Genomic DNA, 23,212 nt, shown 5'->3' with positions numbered 1-23,212 from the left:
GGAGACTGCCCGGAGGGAGCCTCGTGGGTGATTAACACATGCGGGAAGCTGCCTGCCCCGAACTGGCAGCAGGCAAAGGGGGATCCTGGCACTTCAGCCTCACTCTGAGCCTGGCACCCACTTCTTCCTGGGGAGTCTCTTTGAGGCACGCAAAACAGTTGGCTTTAACTCCCCACTCTCTGCGCAGGCTCGAGAACTGTCTTAATTGGAAGTGTCTGCCTGCCTCTTGCACCCCCATTTCTCCCCCACCCCGGGTATGCAAGGTGTGTGCACATGGGGCTCTGCCTGTCTCGCCCCACTGCTTTGCACCGATGTCTGTGCACCCCCCCCCCCGGGCTGCAGCCCGAATAGATAACGATGGAGCTGCTGAAGAGGGGCCTGGGTGGATGGGAGATGAGGAGATTCCTGGTTAAGGATATGGGTCCCAAGAGAGAACGCAAGGTCAGCACCGGGAAAAGGAGTCCAATGCTTTGGTCAGTTCTTGGAAGATGCAGTCCCCAACCCAACCCCACACATTAACATGGAGCTGGGAGACAAAGAACCAGCTGACCTTGCGCTCTCTCTTGGGACCATCACATGGGGAGGGGATGGGGGGTCACCCTGCCTGCCTTTTTGGTCGCTGCAGGTGTGGAGAAGGAGGGAGGATGAGATGGTGGAAGGCGCTCTATCGTTCCAAGCTGGCTAAGTTTCCCATTTCACTTGCACCTCGCGATCCCATTTTTGGCGAGGCAGGTTTGGGCGGTGTGTGTGTGTGAAAAAACATTTCTCTCCCACCCTCCCAGCATCACCACCATCACCGTTCTCTCGATATGACCCCTCCCTAGATACCTGAGCGCCCCCCCCCCCCAAAATCTTTGCATCTTTGCCTCCTTTGTCAGATAAGGTGATTGCGCCGTGCAAACAAAATGGGAAACTTAGCCAGCTTGGAACAATAGAGTGCCTTCCACCATCTCCCCCTTCCTCCTTCTCCACACCTGCAGTGACCAGAAAGGCAGGCAAGGAGACCCCTCCGTTCCCTCCCCATGTGAGTCTGCAGCAGAGGGAGAATGGAGGGTGAGTGGGAGATGAGGAGATACCTACGTAAGGATGGGTAAAAGGCGTCCGATGCTTTGATCAGTTCTTGGAAGATGTGGCCCCCAATCTCTCCTTTCATTCCTTTCTTTCTTCCTGCCCCCTCGTCGGGTTGGGGGGAGGAAGATTCTCCTCAGAAGCTGCCTCCAGTCCCTGCCTCATGCAGCTTCAGAGACTCATGTTTCCCTCGTTCGCCTGTCCCTCAGCCGCTCTCTCCTCCTCAGGCAAAGCCGCCGGGCACGTCCAGGGGATGGCAGTGCCCAGCAACCCCATCTCGGGGCTCTTGAGGAGAGGTGCTGCCCCAACCTGGAGAAAAAGGTGGCGGCGGTGCCTCTCAGGACAAATTTGGTGGTGGGGTGGCAGGAGAGGGGAGGGGCTGGCTTGGCTCATTGCAAAGGAGAGGCAGTCAGCCTCTCTCTCTCTCTCTCTCTGTCTCTCACTCTCTCTCTCACACACACACACATACACATGCATTCCCCCTCTCTCTTTCCCTTCCTCTCTTTCTCCCCATTTCTTTTCCCCCCTCTCAATCTCTCTCTTGCCCTCCTTCTACTCTCTGTGTGTACAATGGGGAAGCTGCACAGGTTCACCGGAGCTGACCAGGATCAGGCAGAGGGAGGCTAAGCGGCGGCCGGATTAGGACTGGCTGCCGCTTCTTTGGCCAGGGAGACAAAAGAAAGTGCATGACTGTCCCTGTGGGCTCTGGAGGAGGAGGAGGAGGAGGAGGAGGAGGGAGAGGGGCATCTCGCCCAGCCACTGGAAAGCAAAGGGAAAATCCCAGGCACTTCAGTCTGGAGGCGGGGAATTCCGGCAAGCAAATGGGATATCCCCGCGATGGCAGTCACAAGGCTAGGGATTCCCTGCGCCAGTAAGAGAGTGCACATGCATTAAGATAGCACACGTGCAGTGAGAGAGCCCACGCATCCGGGCTTGGGTTCGTAAGATGAAAATGGTTCTTAAACAAGGCAAACAAATCTTAAACCCTGGGTTTGTATCATAAAAAGTTCGTATGAAGAGACGTTCGTAAGACGAGGTACCACTGCATTTCTTTTCAGGAGTGGGCTGCTGGGGGGTTCACAGGGGTTCAAGAGAACCCCTAGCTAAGATTCTGTTCAGAAAACCCCAAAATCCCATTCCTGGCCAGCCCTACCCACCCACCCATCAAAGGAGTCCCCACCCAGCTGGTTTTGGATGCAGGTAAGTGCAAGGCAGGTGCAGAAGGAGGGCAAAAAATGGGCCTACCAAAAGATCGGAAGGATGGAAACGGCCCTGTTTCCAGCTTCCAGAGGGCCTCTGGAATCATAGAGCAGTGATGGGCTCCTATGGGTACGATCAGGTACAATTTTTTTTTCCCCCTTTCTGGGCTCTGGGTATGTTTTTCCTATTGCAGTAAATGAGGTTGTATGTGTATAATTTTAGAAGAGCTGTGCATGCCTGTGTGTGTGTGAACATACACATACAGTTTATATAGTAGATAATGTATATTTTTATGTGTCTGTGTGTAATATGTATGTACACATATAGCATATATACATAGAATTAAATAGTATATTTTGGATTTGAGTAATAGTATATAGATAGCAAAATTGTATCTCTTTGAGGTGAAGAGAGGCCAGGCATCCTAACCCTAACCCAAACCCTTGACGTGAGTGACATCAAGTTGGCCACCTTTAAGCCAGTCACATGACCTTTAAGCCACCCCGGTCAAGCCACTCCCACCTGGTCACACGGCCGGCAAGCTACACCCACAAAATAAGCCATGCCCACAGTGTGGTAGTAAAACTTTTTGCAGCCCTTTACTGCCTGGGAGGCCATTTTCGCCCTTCCGGAGGCCCAAGGAAATCTTCTGGAGCCCAAAGAGGACAAAAATGCCCCCCTTCCACCATGGTGAAGGAGGCTGACTAGTCCAACGCCCACCAAGCAACCAAGCAAAGAACCCCTTGCTAAAATTTTTGAAGCCAACATCAGGACGCAAACATGCTTACATGTTTTTAAGTTGTATTCAGAACAATTTATTTTGCTCCACAGGAGCCTTGTTGGTGTTCACAGATATCTGCAGCTTGTGAGGGTCATAATTAGGCTTTCTGTAATCAAATTAACTGTGGGAAATTCATTGATGTTGAAATAAAATATTGTTGATCATACATACCATGTTGTTCATCACAGAAATTACATCGTAGGCATGTGGTTTTATAATTGTCTTTATCCATATAGTCTTTACCCACTGTGCAAGGTTTGCAATTGGTTTTAGGATTGCTTCTGCAATCTAATGATTTGACAACATAACCTGTAAAAGAAAATGTTTCAAAAAAGGCCAGTAAAATCCTTCTGATTGGGAATATGGAATATTTAGACCAGGGGAGACATTTGAAACATTGAAAGCATCCTATGCAAAATTTCATATATTAGTTACTGTGAAATATAACCACCAATGATATTATTATTAATGGGACTGTTCCATCCACTAGTCCATCAACAGGACTTCGGTGCTATCGGCATACATGTCTCAGCCCTATGAGGAAAATCAGATAAGCAAAGTGACGAGGATGATGACCTATCACACAGTCAGCCAAATGTTCAGACAAATGCCAAATGTTTGGCATTTTTGTCTACCTATTGGGTCCTTTCCAATACCTGGGATGTCTACCTTTTGGGTCCTTTCCAATATCTGGGATAGGTATGTCTGGATGTTTTTTTTTTTTTTTTTAAATCTCTTTATTAATTTTTCTTATGTCATTCCCATCACATATTATTTTGAATTACAGATTATACATATTCTCAGTTAACATTCTGACAGTAAGTTTTGACCGGTTTCCTTTCATTATATACATTGTATTTTATATTTTTAAATTCTAAAATCTATTACGTTCATTAATTATACACGGTAACTGTAGGTCGTTTCAATTGTACTGTTGTTTCATATTATACAGAAATGCTAAACAAAGAAATAAAATTATTTCTAGAGGAAAATAAGAAACAACCCACCTCAACTCAAATACTATGGGACACACTGAAAGCATATACTAGGGGAGTTACTATATCATATACAGCTAAAAAACAAAAAGAAGAGAAGGCAGAATATAATCACTACGTAAATAAAATAGCCAACCTGGAAAAAACTCTTCAACAAAACCCAACTAACAAACAGACACAAATATCACTAAGGGAAGCTAAATCCAAAATAAATATATTAGAACAGCAAGAATTTATTAGAAATTTAAAACAAACGAAACAAAAATACTTTGAAACAGCTAACAAACCAGGTAGATGGCTTGCACAGAAAATCAAAAAAATGAGAAGTGAAAAATTAATTTATCAATTAGAGGATAAAGACGGGACAATACAACACATGGAACAACAGAAAAAGGAAATAATACAAGATTATTACAACAACCTATATAAAGAAGAACCAATCGAAATGGTAAAAATTACTAAATACATACAAGAAAATAATACCATACAAATTGAAGAACTCGATAAACAAATTTTAAATGAAAAAATTACTTTACAAGAAATCCAATTAGCATTAAAAAAACAAAAAAACAATAAAACCCCAGGGCCGGATGGACTCCCGGGGGAATTCTATAAAGGAAATAAAGATCTATTTGAACCCATATTACTGGAGACATACAATGAAATATTGGAACAAGCAAAAATTCCAGAATCCTGGAGAGAATCATACATAACGATGATACCAAAGGAGGGGTTAGACAAACAGAAAATAAAAAACTACAGACCAATTTCTCTGCTCAACGCGGATTATAAGATCTTTATGGTAATCTTAGCAGACAGAATAAAAGAAATATTAAATAAAATCATCAACACAGACCAAAATGGTTTTCTACCCTCCAGACAAATTTTCAACTGCACCAGGACAGTTTTAGACGTCTTAGAATATGGTGAAGCCCATCCAGGAAAACAAATAGCTCTTGTCTTCCTGGATGCCCAGAAGGCATTTGATAATGTTAATTGGCAATACTTAAATGAGTTAATTAGAGAATTAAAATTAGGTAACAGATTTGAAAACATTATCAAAAATATATATACCACCCAAAAGGCCAGAGCAATAATAAATGGAGACACTACAAAACCAATTTTGATAGAAAAAGGAGTCCGCCAAGGCTGCCCAATGTCACCCTTATTATTTATACTGACACAGGAACTACTACTAAATAAAATAAGAAATAATAAAAATATACAAGGAATTAAAATTAAAAAAGAAGAATATAAATTACAGGCATATGCGGACGACATGGTGTTCTTTTTAGAAGAACCAACCAGCTCTGGCCCAGAGCTAATCAAAAAAATTGAAAATTTTGGGGAATTTGCAGGTCTAAAAATAAATAAACAGAAAACAATGTTAATGACAAAAAACATGAGTATACGACAAATTAGGAAATTAGAAGAAACTACTAAACTCCAAACTACAAAAAAAATGAAGTACTTAGGATTAATATTAACAAACAAAACAATTACACTTAAAAAAGACAATTATGACAAATTATTGCAAGATACCAAAAAAAATTTAGAGAAATGGAAAGACCTACAAATATCAATGTTAGGCAGAATATCTGTAATAAAAATGGATATTCTTCCCAAATTTTTATATCTTTTTCAGACAGCTCCGATTAACTTGGAACCAATTTTTTTTAAAGAAATCAATAAAATCATCTCCAAATTCATCTGGCAAAACAAAAGGCCAAGAATAAAATATGTGTATCTCCAAGATAATAGAATTAGAGGAGGCCTGGGGCTCCCGGATCTAAAATTATACTACAAAGCGGCAAGCCTAATTTGGATAAAAGAGTGGATTAACTTAAAAAATAAGAGAATACAGTGATCCCTCGATTAGCGCAGGGGTTACGTTCCAAGACCTCCCGTGCTAATCGATTTTCCGTGTTATAGTGGTGCGGAAGTAAAAACACCATCTGCGCATGCGCGCCCTTTTTTTCCATGGCCGCACATGCGCAGATGGTGGAGTTTGCGTGTGGGCAGCGGGGAAGACACAGGGAAGGTTCCTTTGGCCGCCCAACAGCTGATCTGCTCCGCAGCGCGGAAGCAGCAAGGAGCCGAAGATGGAGTTTCCCCGTTGCCCAGGCAAAGGGGAAACCCCATCTTCGGCTCCTCGCTGCTGCCGCGCTGCGGAGCAGATCAGCTGTTGGGCGGCCAAAGGAACCTTCCCTGGGTCTTCCTGCTGCCCAGGCAAAGGGGAAACCCCAAGAGAGCCAAAAGAGCACCGGGCCGGTTGGTTCCCAACCAAAAGAGTTTACCCCGATTGTCCTCGGTGGGGGAAAACAGCGCGTCGCCAGGCTCCCCATCTTCAAGAGAGGCGCGACGGCTAGCCAGGATCCACGCAGGGGAGAAAAGGCGCGCACTCCCAGCCGCTGCGCCCCGCTTGGAGAGCAGCGGCGAGCAGAGCACAGAAGACGACGAGGCTTTCGAGGGCTCCAAGGCGGGCGGCGGCGTGTCCTTCGAGCACGCCGGCGGCGACCCCAAGCAGAAGGCGGCCACCACACACACACACGCCGCCACCGCCATCCACCCCGCCGGGTTCCCCGCTTGCTACCTCTTCTCCTTCTCCTGCCTCCGAGGCCGACCAGCCCAAGCCGCAACAGACACACACACACATACACGCACTCCCTCTCTCGCGCTCACACAGACGCACTCAGACAGAAAAGAAAAAAAAATCCCCAAAAGAGAGGGACAAGAGGCAGGCACAAAGCGGGGGCACAAGGGGAGCTGCCTGGCAGAGGTTGCTTTTTTTCTTCTCATGGGCAAGTGGAGGGGGGGAGAGAGAAGGAAAGAGAGAGAAGGAAAGAAAGAGATGAGAGAGGGAGGAAGAGAGTGTGGGAGAGGAAGAAAGAGAGAGAGAAATGATAGAAAAAAGGGGAGAAAAAAAGAGAAATGAGAAAATGATTGAAGCAGAGAATGACAGGAAAGAAAGAGAAAGAGACAGAGAAGTGACTCTTGGTGATGACGTATGACATCATCGGGTGGGAAAAACCGTGGTATAGCAAAAAACCGTGGAGTATTTTTTAATTAATATTTTTTGAAAAACCGTGTTGTAGCGTTTCGCACTAATCGAGACCGTGCTAATCGAGGGATCACTGTACTTGTATTAGAAGGTCATGACTTACAAACAGGCTGGCATGCACATTTATGGAAAGATAAATTGCAAAAACAAACTATATTTGACAGGCACTTGATCCGTAAATCACTACTAAAAACCTGGTACGAAATTAAAAATAAACACTACGACAAAATTCCAAGATGGCTTTCCACTATGGAAGCCATCATCTACCCAAATTTGATCGACATAGCCAAAACCATCCAGTACAGAGACATATTACACCCAAACGGGGAACTCAAATCTAGACAAGAACTGGAAAGATTAAATCATAAAATGGATTGGTGGACATATGCCCAAATAGAATCCAGATTTAAAAAAGACAATCAAACACCCGGTATTCAAAAATCTATGAACCCATTAGATAAGATTCTGATAGGAAATGAAAACAAACAAATAAGCAGAATATACCAAATACTTTTAGAACAGGAAAGAATAAAAGATACGACCAAAACACCAATGATAGCGTGGGAAAAATATCTGCAACACGCCATCCATATTGCCGACTGGGAAAGAACATGGACCACAATATCCAAAATAACCCTTTCGGCAGCATATAAGGAAAACTATTACAAATTATTCTACAGATGGTACCTCCCACCGGTGAGATTAGCAAAGATCCACCCAACATTATCAGACTCGTGTTGGAAGTGTAAAAAGGAAAGAGGTACGTTTTTCCATATGTGGTGGTCCTGCCCCTTGATACAAAAAATTTGGACAATAATTCATACTTGGCTCACAGAGATTACGAAAGAGGAAATAGAACTCACACCGGAAGCTATGCTTTTAGGAGTTTGGAGAAAACATTATTCAAAACAAACAATGCTCCTCACAACACATATTAACACCGCCACGAGAATTGCGATAGCACAACTCTGGAAAAGTGATCAGATACCAACGGAAGATTTAATTATAGATAAGATATATGCATGTGTAGAGATGGACGAATTCACGAACTCAATTAAGGGAAATAAATTAATAGAATCAAAAAGAACATGGCAAAAATGGCACGAATGGGTTCAAAAGAGAACATAAAAGCAACATAATATGGATGTTGTTGTTTTTATTATTGGTTATTATTTAAGATTTAATCATCAATTCAATTCACAGTCTCGAACTGATAAAAACTTAATAGTTCACCCTAACGTAGGACTTAAGAACTGTTAAAGTAACATCTGAGAATATAGGCAGAGAATATAGGGTTTTTTCTTTTTCTTTTTTTGGAAACTCAGAAATATTTAGGTCTGATAAGTTCAAAATTTCCAAGAATCTAGGCAACCCTTTGGGTATTGTTCCAAGGACCCCTGTTACTTTTGCTACAACCATTGGTTTCAGCCTTCACAATTGCTCAACTTCAATTTGCAGATTGTGGTATTTCATTATTTTTTGTAGATGGTTTCTCTTCAATTTGTGCATCAACTGGTATCGAATATCAATGAACAAGACTCTCCTCTCCCCTGCCCAATAGTTATGTCAAGCATGTTGTAGGCCAGATGTCTTTCGGTTTTGATTTGAAAGTCCCACAAATTTTGACCTGTTCATTTTATTTATTTATTTTATTTATTTGTCAAACTTGTATAGAATAGTAGTAGTTTGTATAAACATATGTAAAAATAATGACAAAAGAGGACAATAGGACAGTAGGACAGGGACGGTAGACACAGTGGTGCACTTATGCACGCCCCTTACAGACCTCTTAGAAGCAGGGAGAGGTCAACTGTAGACAGTCTAAGGTTAAAGTTTTGGTGGGTTCGTGAAGAAACCACAGAGTCAGGTAGCGCATTCCAGGCATTGATCACTCTGTTGCTGAAGTCATATTTTCTGCGCTTTACATTTAGTTTGAATCTATTACATACTTTACTGTATGTGCTTGTGTATTGCTGTGGTTGAAGGTGAAGTAGTCATTAACAGGAAGGATATTTTGGTATGAACTATATTTAGATCAGATCGGAGGTGCCATAATTGTAAATTGTCTAATTCCAGTATTTCAAGTCTGGTGGATTTTCAAGAACTTTGTCAATTTGGTGTTCCCAATAATTTTTGTTGTACTTGAACCCAAACTTCTGGCAAAGCTTCCAACATATGATTTTGACAAGTTGATCAAGACGTTGTGGTTTGTGAGATTAGTTTCCTTGTCTTTTGATTCAAGTTATCAAGTTCTTGCTGATTTCATGTTCAATTTGATTCATAACCTAGGACTGGTAAAAACTTAACAGTTCAAATCCCAAGCAAGGACCTAAGAGCTATTTAAATATATATATATATATATATACACTTTATTCGTTTATTTAAAAAAGGGAAAGGGGGGATGGGAGTACAAAAAGAGAAGTAGGAGGGGGGGGGGTAAACAATATTTTTATACAGTAGCTTATATTGTATATACATTCCAAATATTTGTCTATAGGTAATTATTTTGTATTCAATATTTTTATTTGAATAATCTTATAACTGTAGTATTTAGTAGTCCAGGGGTGACATGGAAAGGAAAGGTAGTTGGAAGTGGGATAGAAAAGAAAAGAGAGAGGAAAAGAAACAAAGAGAAAGAAAGAAAAGAAAAAAAAAGAGGGGGGGGGGTAGTACCTGCAAACTAGCAGGAATATGCGTTGTGATGACTTAGTTTGATTATGTTTGTTATTTTTGTGAGTGAGAAGTATTTGTGAGTTATGATATTAGTAAGTTATTGGTAATTATCGAGTGGATTGAACTCAGACAGGGATTGTACTGATTTTGGTCCAAACTTCTATTGTAATTAAGATAGCATCTGACAACAACAACAACAACAACATTCTATGCCACTTATCTCACTGATATAATGACTTTGAGTGGTTTATTCTTTATCAAGATAGGTTATGGTTACAATGTCTTGCAAGTCCTATGTTTTACCCACCTTCTGTCTTATAACCCAAGGAGTTGGGTCAGTAGTCAGTCTGAATCACTATGATATAGGAGTTATGTTGCAAAGCTAGGTGTGGAAAGACCTAGATTTCCCTTAGGCTCAGAAAATATCTAGGTGACTTTGGCACAGTCATTCTCTCTTCCCATTAGACTGAGAAATTACAATGGCCTGTAGGTATTGTAGATGGGGAGGAACAGCTGCAATTAAGTCAATGCTTAAATTAGAGATATCTCAGCCCATGGAAGAAACGGGTGTGTGGAAAACATCTCACAAGGGACTTTCCCTAGTTCTCTCCAGATATTAAAGTATTTATTAAAGAAAGGGCAAGGTGAGATTTTCAGATTTTCAAGATTCTGTTATCTAAAAGTAAACTATTTTATACACTTTAATGAATCTGTTTGTGATTGGATCATTACTCATCATTTGTGGATATCTACTGCAATCTCACATTCCTAAACGCATGTCCCTGATACCTCAGAAGTAACTCTGATCACTATTCATTAACACCTGATTCTGTTCCTCCATTTCTTTGATATCCATCTAACTCTTGTTGCCCCATGACCAGCTGGCCATAGGCAAGTTGGCTGCAGCAAATGGGCAAAAACCTGTCAGGAGAACAGAAGAGGGGGGAAAATGCTGCCACTAGCATGCTTCTCTTTCCATCTTTTCATTTTATTCACAGCACTAGATATTTACATTGCGTGTACCGGATTTTTCGGTAAAGTTCCAGAAACACATTATTACTAAAATTTGTCAAAAAACAATTTAAAATGGAATTTGATAAAATACAATTTAAAATGAAATTGGAATAAAATACAGTCTAAAATGAAATTGAATAAATACAATAATTTAAGATATAGATAAAAGTTGATAAAATTATATTTCGGTGTCACCCTTGCAATCTACCCCAATCAGTCCTATGTATGCAGATCTCAACTGAACCATTTTGTTTAAATACTATGCTGTGTTAAAGGTTATTTTCAAATTTTGGTCACACATAAAGGAATGTTGTTTTGAGTCATTTGTTTGGTATATAAACCAAAGTACACGTCTACCCGTCTATCGGCGGCCCTGCTCTCACACCCCCACACCCCCATACAAGCAACAATCAAATAGGATGTGAGCTAGGTCTTCTACCTTTGCTGCTCCGCAAATATAGAGATATTCATTGTTGGGCATAGAATGGAATATCTGACTATTGTATCAAGCTGTTTGAATCTTGCTTGCATAAATATCTCCCTAATACTGTATAGTTGTTCAAATAGCTGTCTACTTGAGTTTGTATTTATTATATCATTTTGTGCTGCTTTATCCTTAATTCTTTGGGCAGCTCTTTTTTTGAGTTGTTCTCCTGTTACACAAGAGACAGAAAGGCCAGAGCTTCTTACAAAATTTGTTAATTTGGTAAGCCAGGAGATGTATAAAATGAGACAGAAGAAGGCAAAACAGATAATATATGCTGCTAAAGCCTCAAAAGAGAAAGAAATTGCCAAATCTGTAAAGAAGGGGGATTAAACCTTCTTCAGATATCTTAATGATAGGAAGAAGAAAAACTGCAGCATCACAAAGCTTGGTATTGGGAATAATACACACATTGATGGGAATAAGGGGATCGTTGACCATTTGAATAGCTACTTCTGTTCAGTTTTCTCAGAAGGCAGCTTACAATATGCGTGGATAAAGCATTGCTTCCAGCTGTAGGGATTCAGCTCCAGTGATTTCAAAGACCGGTGTCTTAGAAGAACTTGAACGATTAAAGACAAATAAGGCAATGGGTCCAGATGGCATCCACCCCAGAACTCAGATCTGTGATTGCTGCCCCCCTGACTGATTTGTTTAACCAATCCCTTTTAACTGGAGATTTTCCTGGTGATTGGAGAATGGCCAGTGTTGTGCCTAACCACAAGAAGGGCAGTTAGCTTGACATCAGTTATAGTTAAAATGATGGAGACTGTTATGTTTGTACTTTTTAATAAAGGGGACCACTGATTGGCTTAAGACGCGGCCAAGGGAAACCTTGGCGCGAAAGTTTTAAAAAGAGGAACTCACGGCTTTTTCCCCGCGCTAGCAAGGTATATAAGGTGCGGCTTTAGCCGGTAGCTCGCAGTCACTTCCTACCTGCGAGCTGGTCACTTCAACTGTTCCTGATTGCCAATAAACAGCTGTTAACCTTCCTCGGCCTCCAGCTTCCGATTTAACCCTGCTGTTCTGTTCGGGTCTGTGAGACCCGAAATCAAAGTTTGAGACCATGTAAAAAATTTTCCCTGCATATCTGAAACTTAAAATTTCATCACTTTTCATCATTTCAGGGGTTCTCTCTATGAGAATTTTTTTGGAGGGTGTGTGGGGTTTCTTTGCTGTTGGAAAAAAAAGTCACACTTGTTCTGTTCCCGGGTCACCCTGACCAGGACCGAAAACTCTTCATTTGAAGTGCTTATGTTTGGTCAATTTGAAACCTTTTTTCACTTGGAAAGTAGTCTGAACATTTCTGCACACAATGATATGAAAATTGAACTGAAAAGAATTATGTATATTGCTTTATTTTGATTATAAAAGGCAGACCCCCACTGTTTTTATGAATTTCTTTTCAATTTATAGATAATTTAGCTTGCAAAATGTGTTCAATTTTACTAAAGTTGGTGTGGGATTGGTAGTTTGAACATTTCTGAATATAAGAAAAATATAAATGAACTGAAAGAAATGATTCTTATTGGTTTTTTAAAATCAGAAATAGGCCCTCCCCCCCACCTTGGCTGCTTGCAAACATTTTCACTTTATATTTTTTTAGGCTCCAAATCCAAGATATTTTTAATATCTTATGCATTCATTTACTCAATTTAACATTGCTGATCATCAAAACAATATTTTTGGGGTGGGAGCTAATTTTTTTCTGGGCAAAAAAAAATAATCACGTCGAGTCTGTTTCTGGTCGTATACGACCGAACCAAAAATAATTTTTTTAGGTACTTGAATTTGGTCTTTTTGAAAACTTTTTTCCACTGGGAAATTAGTTTGAACATTTATCAACGTAATGATATGAAAAGTGAACTGAAAAAAATTGAGGCTTATATTTTTATTTTTATCAAAAAGCCCCTCCCCCCATTTTTTCTGAATTTCATATAAATTTATATTTTTTTAGGCTACAAATTTCTAAGGAGTTTTCCCCCAAAAGTTTTGATATAGTAAATTGAACAATCCTGAACATAGGAAAAATAGAAATGAACTGAAAAAAATGATTCTTATTTGTTTATTTTTGCCACAAAAGGGCCACCCCCCCGGCCTTGCTGTGTGCCATTATTTTCACTTTACAGTAATACCTCATGATACGAACTTAATTGGTGCAAGGAGGAGGTTCGTAAGACGAAAGGTTCGTAAGACGAAACATTGTTTCCCATAGGAAACAATGTAAAGTCAATTAATCCGTGCAACCAAAAAAAACCCCGCAAAAAAACGGCTTTCGGCGACTGCTGGGAAGCCGCGCGGCTGTTTTAAAAGGTGACAGCCGGCCTGGGGGGCTTCCCAGCACCCCCCCGAAGCTGGGTTGTATAGTCTGGAGGACAGAAGGAAAAGGGGGGACATGATCGAAAAGGGGGGACATGATCGAAACATTTAAATATGTTAAAGGGTTAAATAAGGTCCAGGAGGGAAGTGTTTTTAATAGGAAAGTGAACACAAGAACAAGGGGACACAATCTGAAGTTAGTTGTGGGAAAGATCAAAAGCAACATGAAAAAATATTATTTTACTGAAAGAGTAGTAGATGCTTGGAACAAACTTCCAGCAGACGTGGTTGGTAAATCCACAGTAACTGAATTTAAACATGCCTTGGATAAACATATATCCATCCTTAGATAAAATACAGAAAATAGTATAAGGGCAGACTAGATGGATCATGAGGTCTTTTTCTGCCGTCAGTCTTCTACGTTTCTGTGTTTCTATTTGTATGACTTTAAGCTTGTTTATCTGAATAAGCTATTTCTCAAAGTAAACTTTAATTCAAGTTAGTATATCTGTGTGTAGCTGTGTAGTTATTCCCAACTAATCTCAATCTAAACGTTTCTGTGTGTGCACAACCTTGGTAAACAAGGATTACTCTGCTCATACAGTAACACCTCTGAGCCATCCTAAGAAGACCATATCACAAAATCCAGATTTCATCTCACTTTTCCATAGTGACATTAATCTTTCCCCTCCCAATTTCTCTATGATAATACTTACCAGGCTCACAAAGGTCACAACAGACACCATTGGCTTCATATTGCCCACTGGAACAGTTCAGGTAAGTGCGCACTTGCTGTGCTACATGTACAGAACCACTATTGTGCAAGGATCTAGCAGCGGTTAAATCAAGAATCTGTAACGGAGCAGAAAACAAAGCATTGTACCTTTCATCTTAGAGGCTATTAGAATTGATTAGTGCTGTGTAACTAATTGTACTCTGTGTTAAATTACCTCTAAAGTTATTTTGGAATTCATTAGCAGAGATTGTTAATAAGAAACAGAAAAAAAATGAGTGATATGAACAGATGATAAGAACAATGATAGAAATTAGGATGATGGCTACAATGGTTCTGGTGGCATTATTTCATTTATTTATTTCAATTTCCGGGCTGCTCAACTCTAAAATGTCTCTGGGCACTTTCACAAGTTAAAAGAACATGATACAGAATAACAACTATCCCAAGAACAGAAACATGCTTCTGTTGTATCCTGAAATGGCTACCTTGTAACGCTGTAAATAGTTTGTTCCTCTTTTCCAGCGCTGTCTGAGCCCAAGCAGGAAGTCGCTCCTGATTGGCTCAGACGCGGCCGGCTCTCGCTTTGGCGGGAACCGCAAAAGTATAAAAGAAGCGGCTTCTCCCTGCAGAGCCAGTCGGTACTCGCTGAATCGTCACTTTACCTTGCTGAGCTGTCACTTATTCTCTGAGCTGAATAAAAGTACCGATTGCTCAAACCCTGTCTCTGGGTCTACTTCACTGGCGACGAACGAACGGAAGAACTTCGCGTGCAACATGGACAAAATCCAGATCGGCCAGGCTCCAGAACTTTTCGATGCCGAGAAAATGACTTGGGACGAGTACATGGCCACCTTCGAGATATTCCTCGAGGCGGCGGGAATGCAGGACGCCGGAGCCGATCGCAGACGGGCTATTTTTCTAAACTACTGCGGCGCAGAGATCCGTAGACTTGCCCAAACTCTCACCGAACCAGAACAAGCAAGAGCCACAGCGTGGGACGTCCTTCAACAGAAACTAGCGAGCCATTTTAAACCAACCAGACCAGCCGTGGTTTACCGGCATCAATTTCACATGATGGCTCAGAGAGAAACCGAGTCGATAAGCCAATTCACAACGCGGCTTCGAACGGTACTCGCTCAATGCAAGTTTCAAGATCCGGAAGCTCGCCTCACCGACGCCTTGATTTTCGGCATGAAGAACCACACAGTGAGAAGTAAACTCCTCACCGAAGACGAGCCGACTCTACAAACCGTAATCAAATTAGCGCAAACCGCGGAAGCAGCCGACGCAGCGGCAAGAGAATTAAAAGAGCACGGAAGGCGAGAAACCATTGCCAAAATCGACGCCGAGTCTCCCAGCGCCATGGGAACAGACGTCCGCGGCCAGCTAACTAGCAACGGGGACGACTGCCTCCTCCTGCAAGACCAACCGAGACACCCTAGAGCTACTCATCCAGCCCCCTGCGCGGGCTGCCGGGGAAATCACCAGCGCCATCGATGCCCGTTCCGCGACACCACTTGCCGCCGTTGCAACCGGAGAGGCCACATCGCCATCGCATGCAGGGCAACGGCACCAGAAGAAACTTTTGCCACACAACAATACCAGCGACCCCAAAACCACCCCCCCCAATCGCGAGAAAGGAGACCGTTCCGCAACTCGGGTCAAAGGAATTACCCCACCGCTAACCGAGACTACAATAGAGGTAACTCTCAATATTCCGTGAATAACACGGCAACCAAAAAGGGGGCTAAAATTGTTATCTCGTTGTTGCTAAATAACCAGCCTTGCTCAATGGAGCTAGATACGGGTTCGAGATATACCATCATGCCCTGGGAAAAATTTAAGCTATATATGCCTAATGTGTCTGAGGCTGACCTAATTCAAACCTCTTTGGTGATCAGAGACTTCCAAGGGGGGGTAATCTCGGTCCTGGGAACTGCAAATGTACCTATTGTATTTAAGAATGTCAAATGTACCCTTCCCATGCTTATTGTGACGGGGGCCAAACACTCCCTGCTAGGGCTAGCATGGATGGAACCGTTGGGGATTGAAATTTCGGGTGTGTGTAATGTAAACTGTGATATTATGCCTAACTTTGTGAAAGAGTTCCCTGAAGTGTTCAGCCCCACCTTAGGATTGTATAAGGGAACCCCCATATCTTTCTCTATTGACCCCAAGGTCCCACCAGTTAGACTGAAACCTCGCAGGGTTCCCCTCCCGCTTCTCCCCAAGCTAGACTTACAGCTGGACAAACTCATTAGTCAAGGTATCTTGGTCCCTGTGGAACAGGGGCCATGGGAAACTCCCATAGTGACACCCCTGAAGCCAGATGGCTCCTTAAGAGTTTGCGCTGATTACAAATCAACCCTGAATAAGGCACTCCAACACCACCCCTACCCCATTCCGGTTGTGCAACAACTCTTACACTCCCTGGGGGAGGGGAAAAGGTTCGCAAAGATCGACCTGGCGCAGGCTTACCAGCAACTTCCGGTCGATGAACAAACAGCAAACGCTCAAACAATTGTAACGCACAGGGGGGCTTTCAAATGCACGAGGTTACAGTTTGGGGTGAGCATAGCCCCAGGGATATTCCAGAGCATCATGGAACGCCTATTGTCAGGGGTAAATGGGGCCATCCCATATTTTGATGACATCTTAATTGCAGGGGAAAACCAGGAACAAGTGAACAAAAGAATAAGGGAAGTACTTAAGAGGCTACAGGACAAAGGGTTACGAATCAAGCCTGATAAATGTGTCTGGGGAACTAACAGTATTGAATTCCTAGGATATAAAATAGATAAGGAAGGTATCCACCCCACAACTGAGAAGCTGAGAGCAATTAGAGAAGCCCCAGAGCCACGAGATAAGAGTGAGTTGCAAGCATTTTTGGGCCTCCTTAATTTTTATTCCGTTTTTTTAAAGCAGAAGGCAACAGTAGCAGAGCCTCTCCATCGTTTACTCCAGAAGGAAGCCCGCTGGACATGGGGGAAAATTGAACGTGAAGCCTTTGCTCAAATAAAAAATTTACTAACTTCTAAAAGTGTAGTAGTCCAATATAGTGCCTCACTACCCATTAGGCTCACGTGCGACGCTTCGCCGTACGGCATAGGAGGAGTCCTAGCTCACGTTCTACCTAATCAGACAGAGGCCCCAATAGCATTTTTTTCAAGAACCATGACCAGCACAGAGAGAAATTATAGCCAGTTAGACAAGGAGGCTCTGGCATTAGTGGCAGGGGTAAAGAAGTTTCACAATTACATTTTTGGAAGAAATTTTGAGCTAGTCACTGACCACAAACCCCTACTAGGCCTGCTAGCCCCCAACAAGCCCACTCCACCTTTTATGTCTCCAAGACTAATCAGATGGGCCCTTTTCCTCTCTGGGTATCAGTATGAGCTCACCCACAAGGGGGGGAAGGAAATCAATCATGCAGACGGCCTCAGCAGATGCCCCATAGCAGACTTGGTAGAAGACCCTGTTCCAACCACAGACGTGCTAATGATAGAACTCGAGGAAAACCCACTAACCACAGCAAAAGAGGTAGCTGCACACACGCAGCAAGACCAAATCCTGAAACAAGTAGTGAACTGTGTTCTAAAGGGATGGCAAAATGATATTGTTAAACCTGAATTGTGTGATTTTAAGAACAAAAGGCTTGAATTGTCATATGTAAAAGGTTGTTTGCTGTGGGGGGATAGAGTGATCATCCCCAAACGCCTAAGGGAAAAGGTACTCAGAATGTTACACGTGGGCCATCCTGGGATTGTCAGGATGAAGAGCCTAGCAAGGGGGCATTTATGGTGGCCAGGGCTTGATGCTGATATTGAAAGTTGGGTTTCAAAGTGTGACCCGTGCCAAGAGTCTAGGCCCAATCCCCCCAAAACAACTCCGGCTGAGTGGGAACAGCCTGCTGGCCCTTGGTCTAGGATCCACATTGATTTTGCTGGCCCAGTGGGGTCTCAGTATTTCCTAATAGTGGTTGATGCTTTCTCCAAATGGTTGGAAATAATAGCAATGAACAACATAACCACAAGTGCCACTATCAAGGTATTGAGCAGACTGTTTGCATCCCATGGTTGCCCTGATCTATTGGTGTCTGACAATGGACCACAACTAACAGCCAGGCAATTCGAATTATTCCTAGATGGCCTGGGGGTCAGACATGCCCTCATCTCGCCTTACTCGCCCTGGGCTAACGGGTTGGCAGAACGTTACGTAAGGGTGGCTAAAGAGGCATTGCACAGGTCAGGCCCTGGAGATGTGCAACAGAACTTGGACCAATTCTTATTAACCCAGCACATTACCCCTAACTCGCACACACATGTAAGCCCTGCAGAGTTATTGATGGGGAGAAAGTTGAGGTCACCACTAGACAGGTTAAACCCAAGGTTCTGTTTGAATAATAACCAAATGGGCATAAAACCAGAAAGAGAAATGTATTTGGGTCAAAATGTATATGTAAAATGCTTTGATGGAAATGTAAACTGGATGAAGGGAATTATTGTTAAGCAAAAGGCACCCAAGACTTATATTGTTAAACTGGAGGATGGTCGTTTGTGGAAACGACACATAGACCACATTCGGAAACGAACTGAGAACCAATTACAACAACCCGCTGACTCGGACTCTCCCCCCTCAACAGACTTTTATACATTGCCCGAACTAAGAAACACGCAGAGAGACTTATCGGGCCAGGGGGAACCATCCAGCGACGCCGAGCCATCCTCGTCCTCCGAGGCCTTCGTTGGGCCCGCCAGGCCTAGTCCGCCGCACCGGGAGAACAGCGGCGAGCCATCCTCCACAGTCAGTGGCGAAGGAGAAAATGGACTGCGCAGGTCAGCGCGAGAGTCTCGAAGGCCTCACCGATTGGACGACTTCGTCACGTGGCTTTCTTGATGGATGGGTCCAACTATGAGGGGAGGGGTGTTGTATCCTGAAATGGCTACCTTGTAACGCTGTAAATAGTTTGTTCCTCTTTTCCAGCGCTGTCTGAGCCCAAGCAGGAAGTCGCTCCTGATTGGCTCAGACGCGGCCGGCTCTCGCTTTGGCGGGAACCGCAAAAGTATAAAAGAAGCGGCTTCTCCCTGCAGAGCCAGTCGGTACTCGCTGAATCGTCACTTTACCTTGCTGAGCTGTCACTTATTCTCTGAGCTGAATAAAAGTACCGATTGCTCAAACCCTGTCTCTGGGTCTACTTCAGCTTCAATACCATTTTCCAGGCAAAAGGTAATTTTCCTTTCCTTAACTTTCCTTAACTTCACTTTCCAGTTTTAAAAAATAAAGGTTTCTCTCGCACAGATGTGCTAGTCGTTCCTGACTTTATGGGGCGGTGCTCATCTAAGCTGAATAACCAGAGCTGTCAGATGACGATTCCATGGTTATGTGGCTGGGATGACTAAATGCCGTTAGTGCATATTGACAAAATTGAACGGGTCCAAAGACGGGCTACAAAAATGGTGGAAGGTCTTAAGCATAAAATGTATCAAGAAAGACTTAATGAACTCAATATGTATAGTCTGGAGGACAGAAGGGAAAGGGGGGACATGATCGAAACATTTAAATATGTTAAAGGGTTAAATAAGGTCCAGGAGGGAAGTGTTTTTAATAGGAAAGTGAACACAAGAACAAGGGGACACAATCTGAAGTTAGTTGGGGGAAAGATCAAAAGCAACATGAGAAAACACTGTTAGTGGCTCCCATTTTTCTCCTTGCAATTCTACATGCTTTTGAACTGCTAGGCTGGCAGAAGTTGGGGCAAGTAATAGGAGCTCACTCCATTATGTGGTGCTAGGGATTCAAACTGCTGAACTGCAAACCTTTCTGATCGACAAGCTCAGCATCTTAGCCACTGAGCCACCGTGTCCCCTTTAAAGTACATACAAATATATAAAAGCTATGCTAATTTGTGTATTGGCAGAGAAACTCTTGATTTCTGATCTAATCTTGAGAGCCCATCTCTTTTTCCTGAACCTGAGCCTTGTGTGATAAAGCATTGGGGAAGGGAGGCATTCAGCATTTATCAGTGCCAATTGATGGCTTGGCCATCAGTTTGCCATACATGTTGTGCTCAGAAAGTGTCAAAGTCAGGAAATCAGGAGTGTAGGCAGTTCAAACGAGTATAGGTTTATTTTATTTATTTTATTTTATTTTGTCAAGTACATATTGGTAGTAAACATAGATATAACGCTGTTAAAGTAGTATTTCCTACAGTCGAGTTTGGAACGGTTTACTTCGAGTTTCTATCTGTTATGTGCTTGTGCATTGTTGTGGTTGAAGCTGAAGTAGTCATTGGCAGGAAGGATGTTGTAGCAGATGATTTTATGAGCTATGCTTAGGTCATGTCGAAGGTGGCATAGTTCTAAGCTTTCTAAACCTAGAATTGTAAGTCTAGTTGCGTAGGGTATTCTGTTGCGAGTGGAGAGTGGAAATATATTTATGTCCAAAATGCGGTATAGGTTGCAGACACATGAGCTGAGGCTGTTTGGTGGAAGTTTTGTATGCTCTGGTTAGTAGTGTGATATTATCAGATAATATTTATTCATAAACCCTGTGTATCTTGCCACATGATCTAGAAATACATACTTTAATTCTCCCATATATTCTTCTTTCTGATCTTTCTTTTATTCTTTCTGGTATTTTATTCCAGCACTATTGGAGATAGGTGGGTGTACACAACATATTCTGTAGAAATTCATCCCTCTGGGATGTCTGAGGATTGGATTAAAGTATGGAGACAATGGCCATAGCAGCGTGTTGGAAGCTCACTTACTTTTTTGTATTCCTAGCACCATAATGGACACCATTTTGAACCCTGCATTCCTCAGTCAACAGGGCTAACACAAAATTCCCCTTTCTTTCGTTCACTTAAACATGACCTCTTTTATTTTCTCATGTAAGGGAGAGTTAAGCTGAGACCTGTTCAGGTATAAGAATTTTCCCTCCCACAGAATGCCAAGTAATTTGTTAGAATAGGGCTACGTTACTTCAAAGCAGAGAGGAATTGGGTAGATAGGAATGCAATTCTGTTCCTTCAAATAAAATTTTCCATTAAAGAAACTAGTTCATACAAAAGAGCTTCCTTGGTGTGCTACTTTGTTTAACTGCAGGGACTTTTTCACATGAAAGATCGGTCAAAAGTTTCACATTTGAAATTAGAATTGGTTGTGCAGAAACAGCTAAAATAAGATGAAAAATCTGAATCACTGAACCGAAAAAGATGCAGAGGTACTTTCTTGGCAACTTGAATTTAATGACATATCATCAGAACAGATCATTATTTAAAATACCTTTCCTATCCAAAGACTTTAAAAAAAAAAGTAAATTAGCATGGTAGGTAATTAGACAGACCTTCAAAATATCCTATGGAGACAGGGTGTGCAGCTGCTCTAAACAGGAACCTACAGTATTGTCATGCTTCTGAAAGATATTTTTTTTTCCAAACACAGAGTAATTTTTTGTAAGAATGAACGTAGAATGACTTCTTAAATTCTTAAATTATTGCAGCTGAAATATTCTGAAGTTTTTAACTTCCTAGTCAATAAAAAATTGTCAAATGATTTTAGTTTGCTGGCCATTGAGGAAATAATGCCTATATCTGATAGTTTGTAAATTTCAATAAATTTTTGTAAATGCAACAGATAGAATAATTTTAGCTACATGACAATAGATGAAAATATCAAATAAGCTTCCCCCCCCTTTCAAAAGCAACTGGACTGAGTTTTGTTGTTGTTGATGTTGTTTGTTCCTTGAAGAAGAAAAAGTAAATGTTTGCTTCGAGAAACTTCATTGGTTGTAACGGCAAAGGGGACCTATGTATAAATACTGAGGGTTGTGACTAGAATGGAAGGATTTTTTAAACCCTGTCCTCCATTTAGTCAGAACCTATTCTTCCAGCACTCCACCATCCAGTCTCAATCTTCAGTACCTGTCCTTCCATCCTTCCCACGATCAGAACTGAGGAAACTTCTTGGATGAGAAATGAAACATTTTCTTCTTCTCCTTCAAGGGGAAAAAAATCAGTCCGATTGCCTTTTGAAAAAGAAGGAAGCAAAGCACCTTCGAGACATCTGTCTCTGAGAACCTCCACAGACAGTCAAAACCAACAACTGAATTTCTGCTACCAAAAAAGTACCCCTTATGTGAAATCTTTAGGGTAGAAAATTCTATGTATGGCTAAATACTTACGTGGCAGATGATTGAGGAAAGTAGCAACTGGGACATGTTTTCAGGCTAGCTCTTAAGCTAAAGTAAAAGCAAAACAAGGAACTTGCTTAACCAGAAAGAAATCTGTTTTTATTGATGTAACCACCGAACAAAGCCACACCCTTCTTTTTTTTTCAATGCTTCTATGGGAGGGAAATTCCATTCTGAAACAGATTACTGCCCAACGGTAGTATCAATGCAAACAGAGGAATTCACCTGTATGCCTAGCAAAGAGAGCGGTTTCCAGACACATAATTAGAGTTAGTCCTCACACTTACAATAGTTTATTTAGTGACTGTCCAAAGTTACTGTTAAATCAGAGTCTGGAGACCATGGCAACTCTTTTATTGGAGTAGAATAAACAGTAGTGCTTTAGCTCTGAAGGCAAGCTTCAACTGAGGCTGCGGCGAAAGCTGCGCCTATTTATACCTTTTAAAACACAGGAACTTTTTGACAGCTGTTTGTTTTTGGCGGCAAGTGTATTTTGACTTGCCGCATCGAAACCATTCAGCGTTTAGCTTTCAGTTAGCTCAAGTAGGACATAACACTCCTCCCCTCATAGGTGGCCGATATCTGTCAGTCATTGAGCCATGACACATCGTCCTGTAATTTCATTGGTGGCTTGGTGATTCTTTGAGTTCTGCGCAGTTCAGTTGCTGGTGAGCTATCCTTCTGTGAG

General features: G+C 42.1%; 1 protein-coding gene across 3 annotated transcripts in view; it reads right to left on the bottom strand.

Annotated features, from left to right (window-relative positions):
• FAS (Fas cell surface death receptor) overlaps positions 1-22,606 on the bottom strand; it is a 58,710-nt gene extending 36,104 nt beyond the window's left edge. For all 3 annotated transcript variants that reach the window (XR_011559165.1, XM_070752318.1, XM_070752319.1), the window contains exons 1-3: positions 22,516-22,606; positions 14,312-14,447; positions 3,221-3,358 (exon numbers count right to left, since the gene is read on the bottom strand). Coding sequence is in view for 2 of the 3 variants with exons in the window: in XM_070752318.1 (XP_070608419.1) it covers positions 3,221-3,358; positions 14,312-14,447; positions 22,516-22,551 (310 nt within the window). In the remaining variant the exon portion in view is untranslated. The remainder of the gene's footprint in view (positions 1-3,220; positions 3,359-14,311; positions 14,448-22,515) is intronic.
• Between the last annotated feature and the right edge of the window lie 606 nt (positions 22,607-23,212).

Source organism: Erythrolamprus reginae, chromosome 5 (genome assembly GCF_031021105.1).
Source record: "Erythrolamprus reginae isolate rEryReg1 chromosome 5, rEryReg1.hap1, whole genome shotgun sequence".
In the NCBI taxonomy this organism is placed as follows: Eukaryota; Metazoa; Chordata; class Lepidosauria; order Squamata; family Dipsadidae; genus Erythrolamprus; species Erythrolamprus reginae.
The sequence above is the reverse complement of the archived record's forward strand: the minus strand, read 5'-3'. Positions and strand labels throughout refer to the sequence as shown.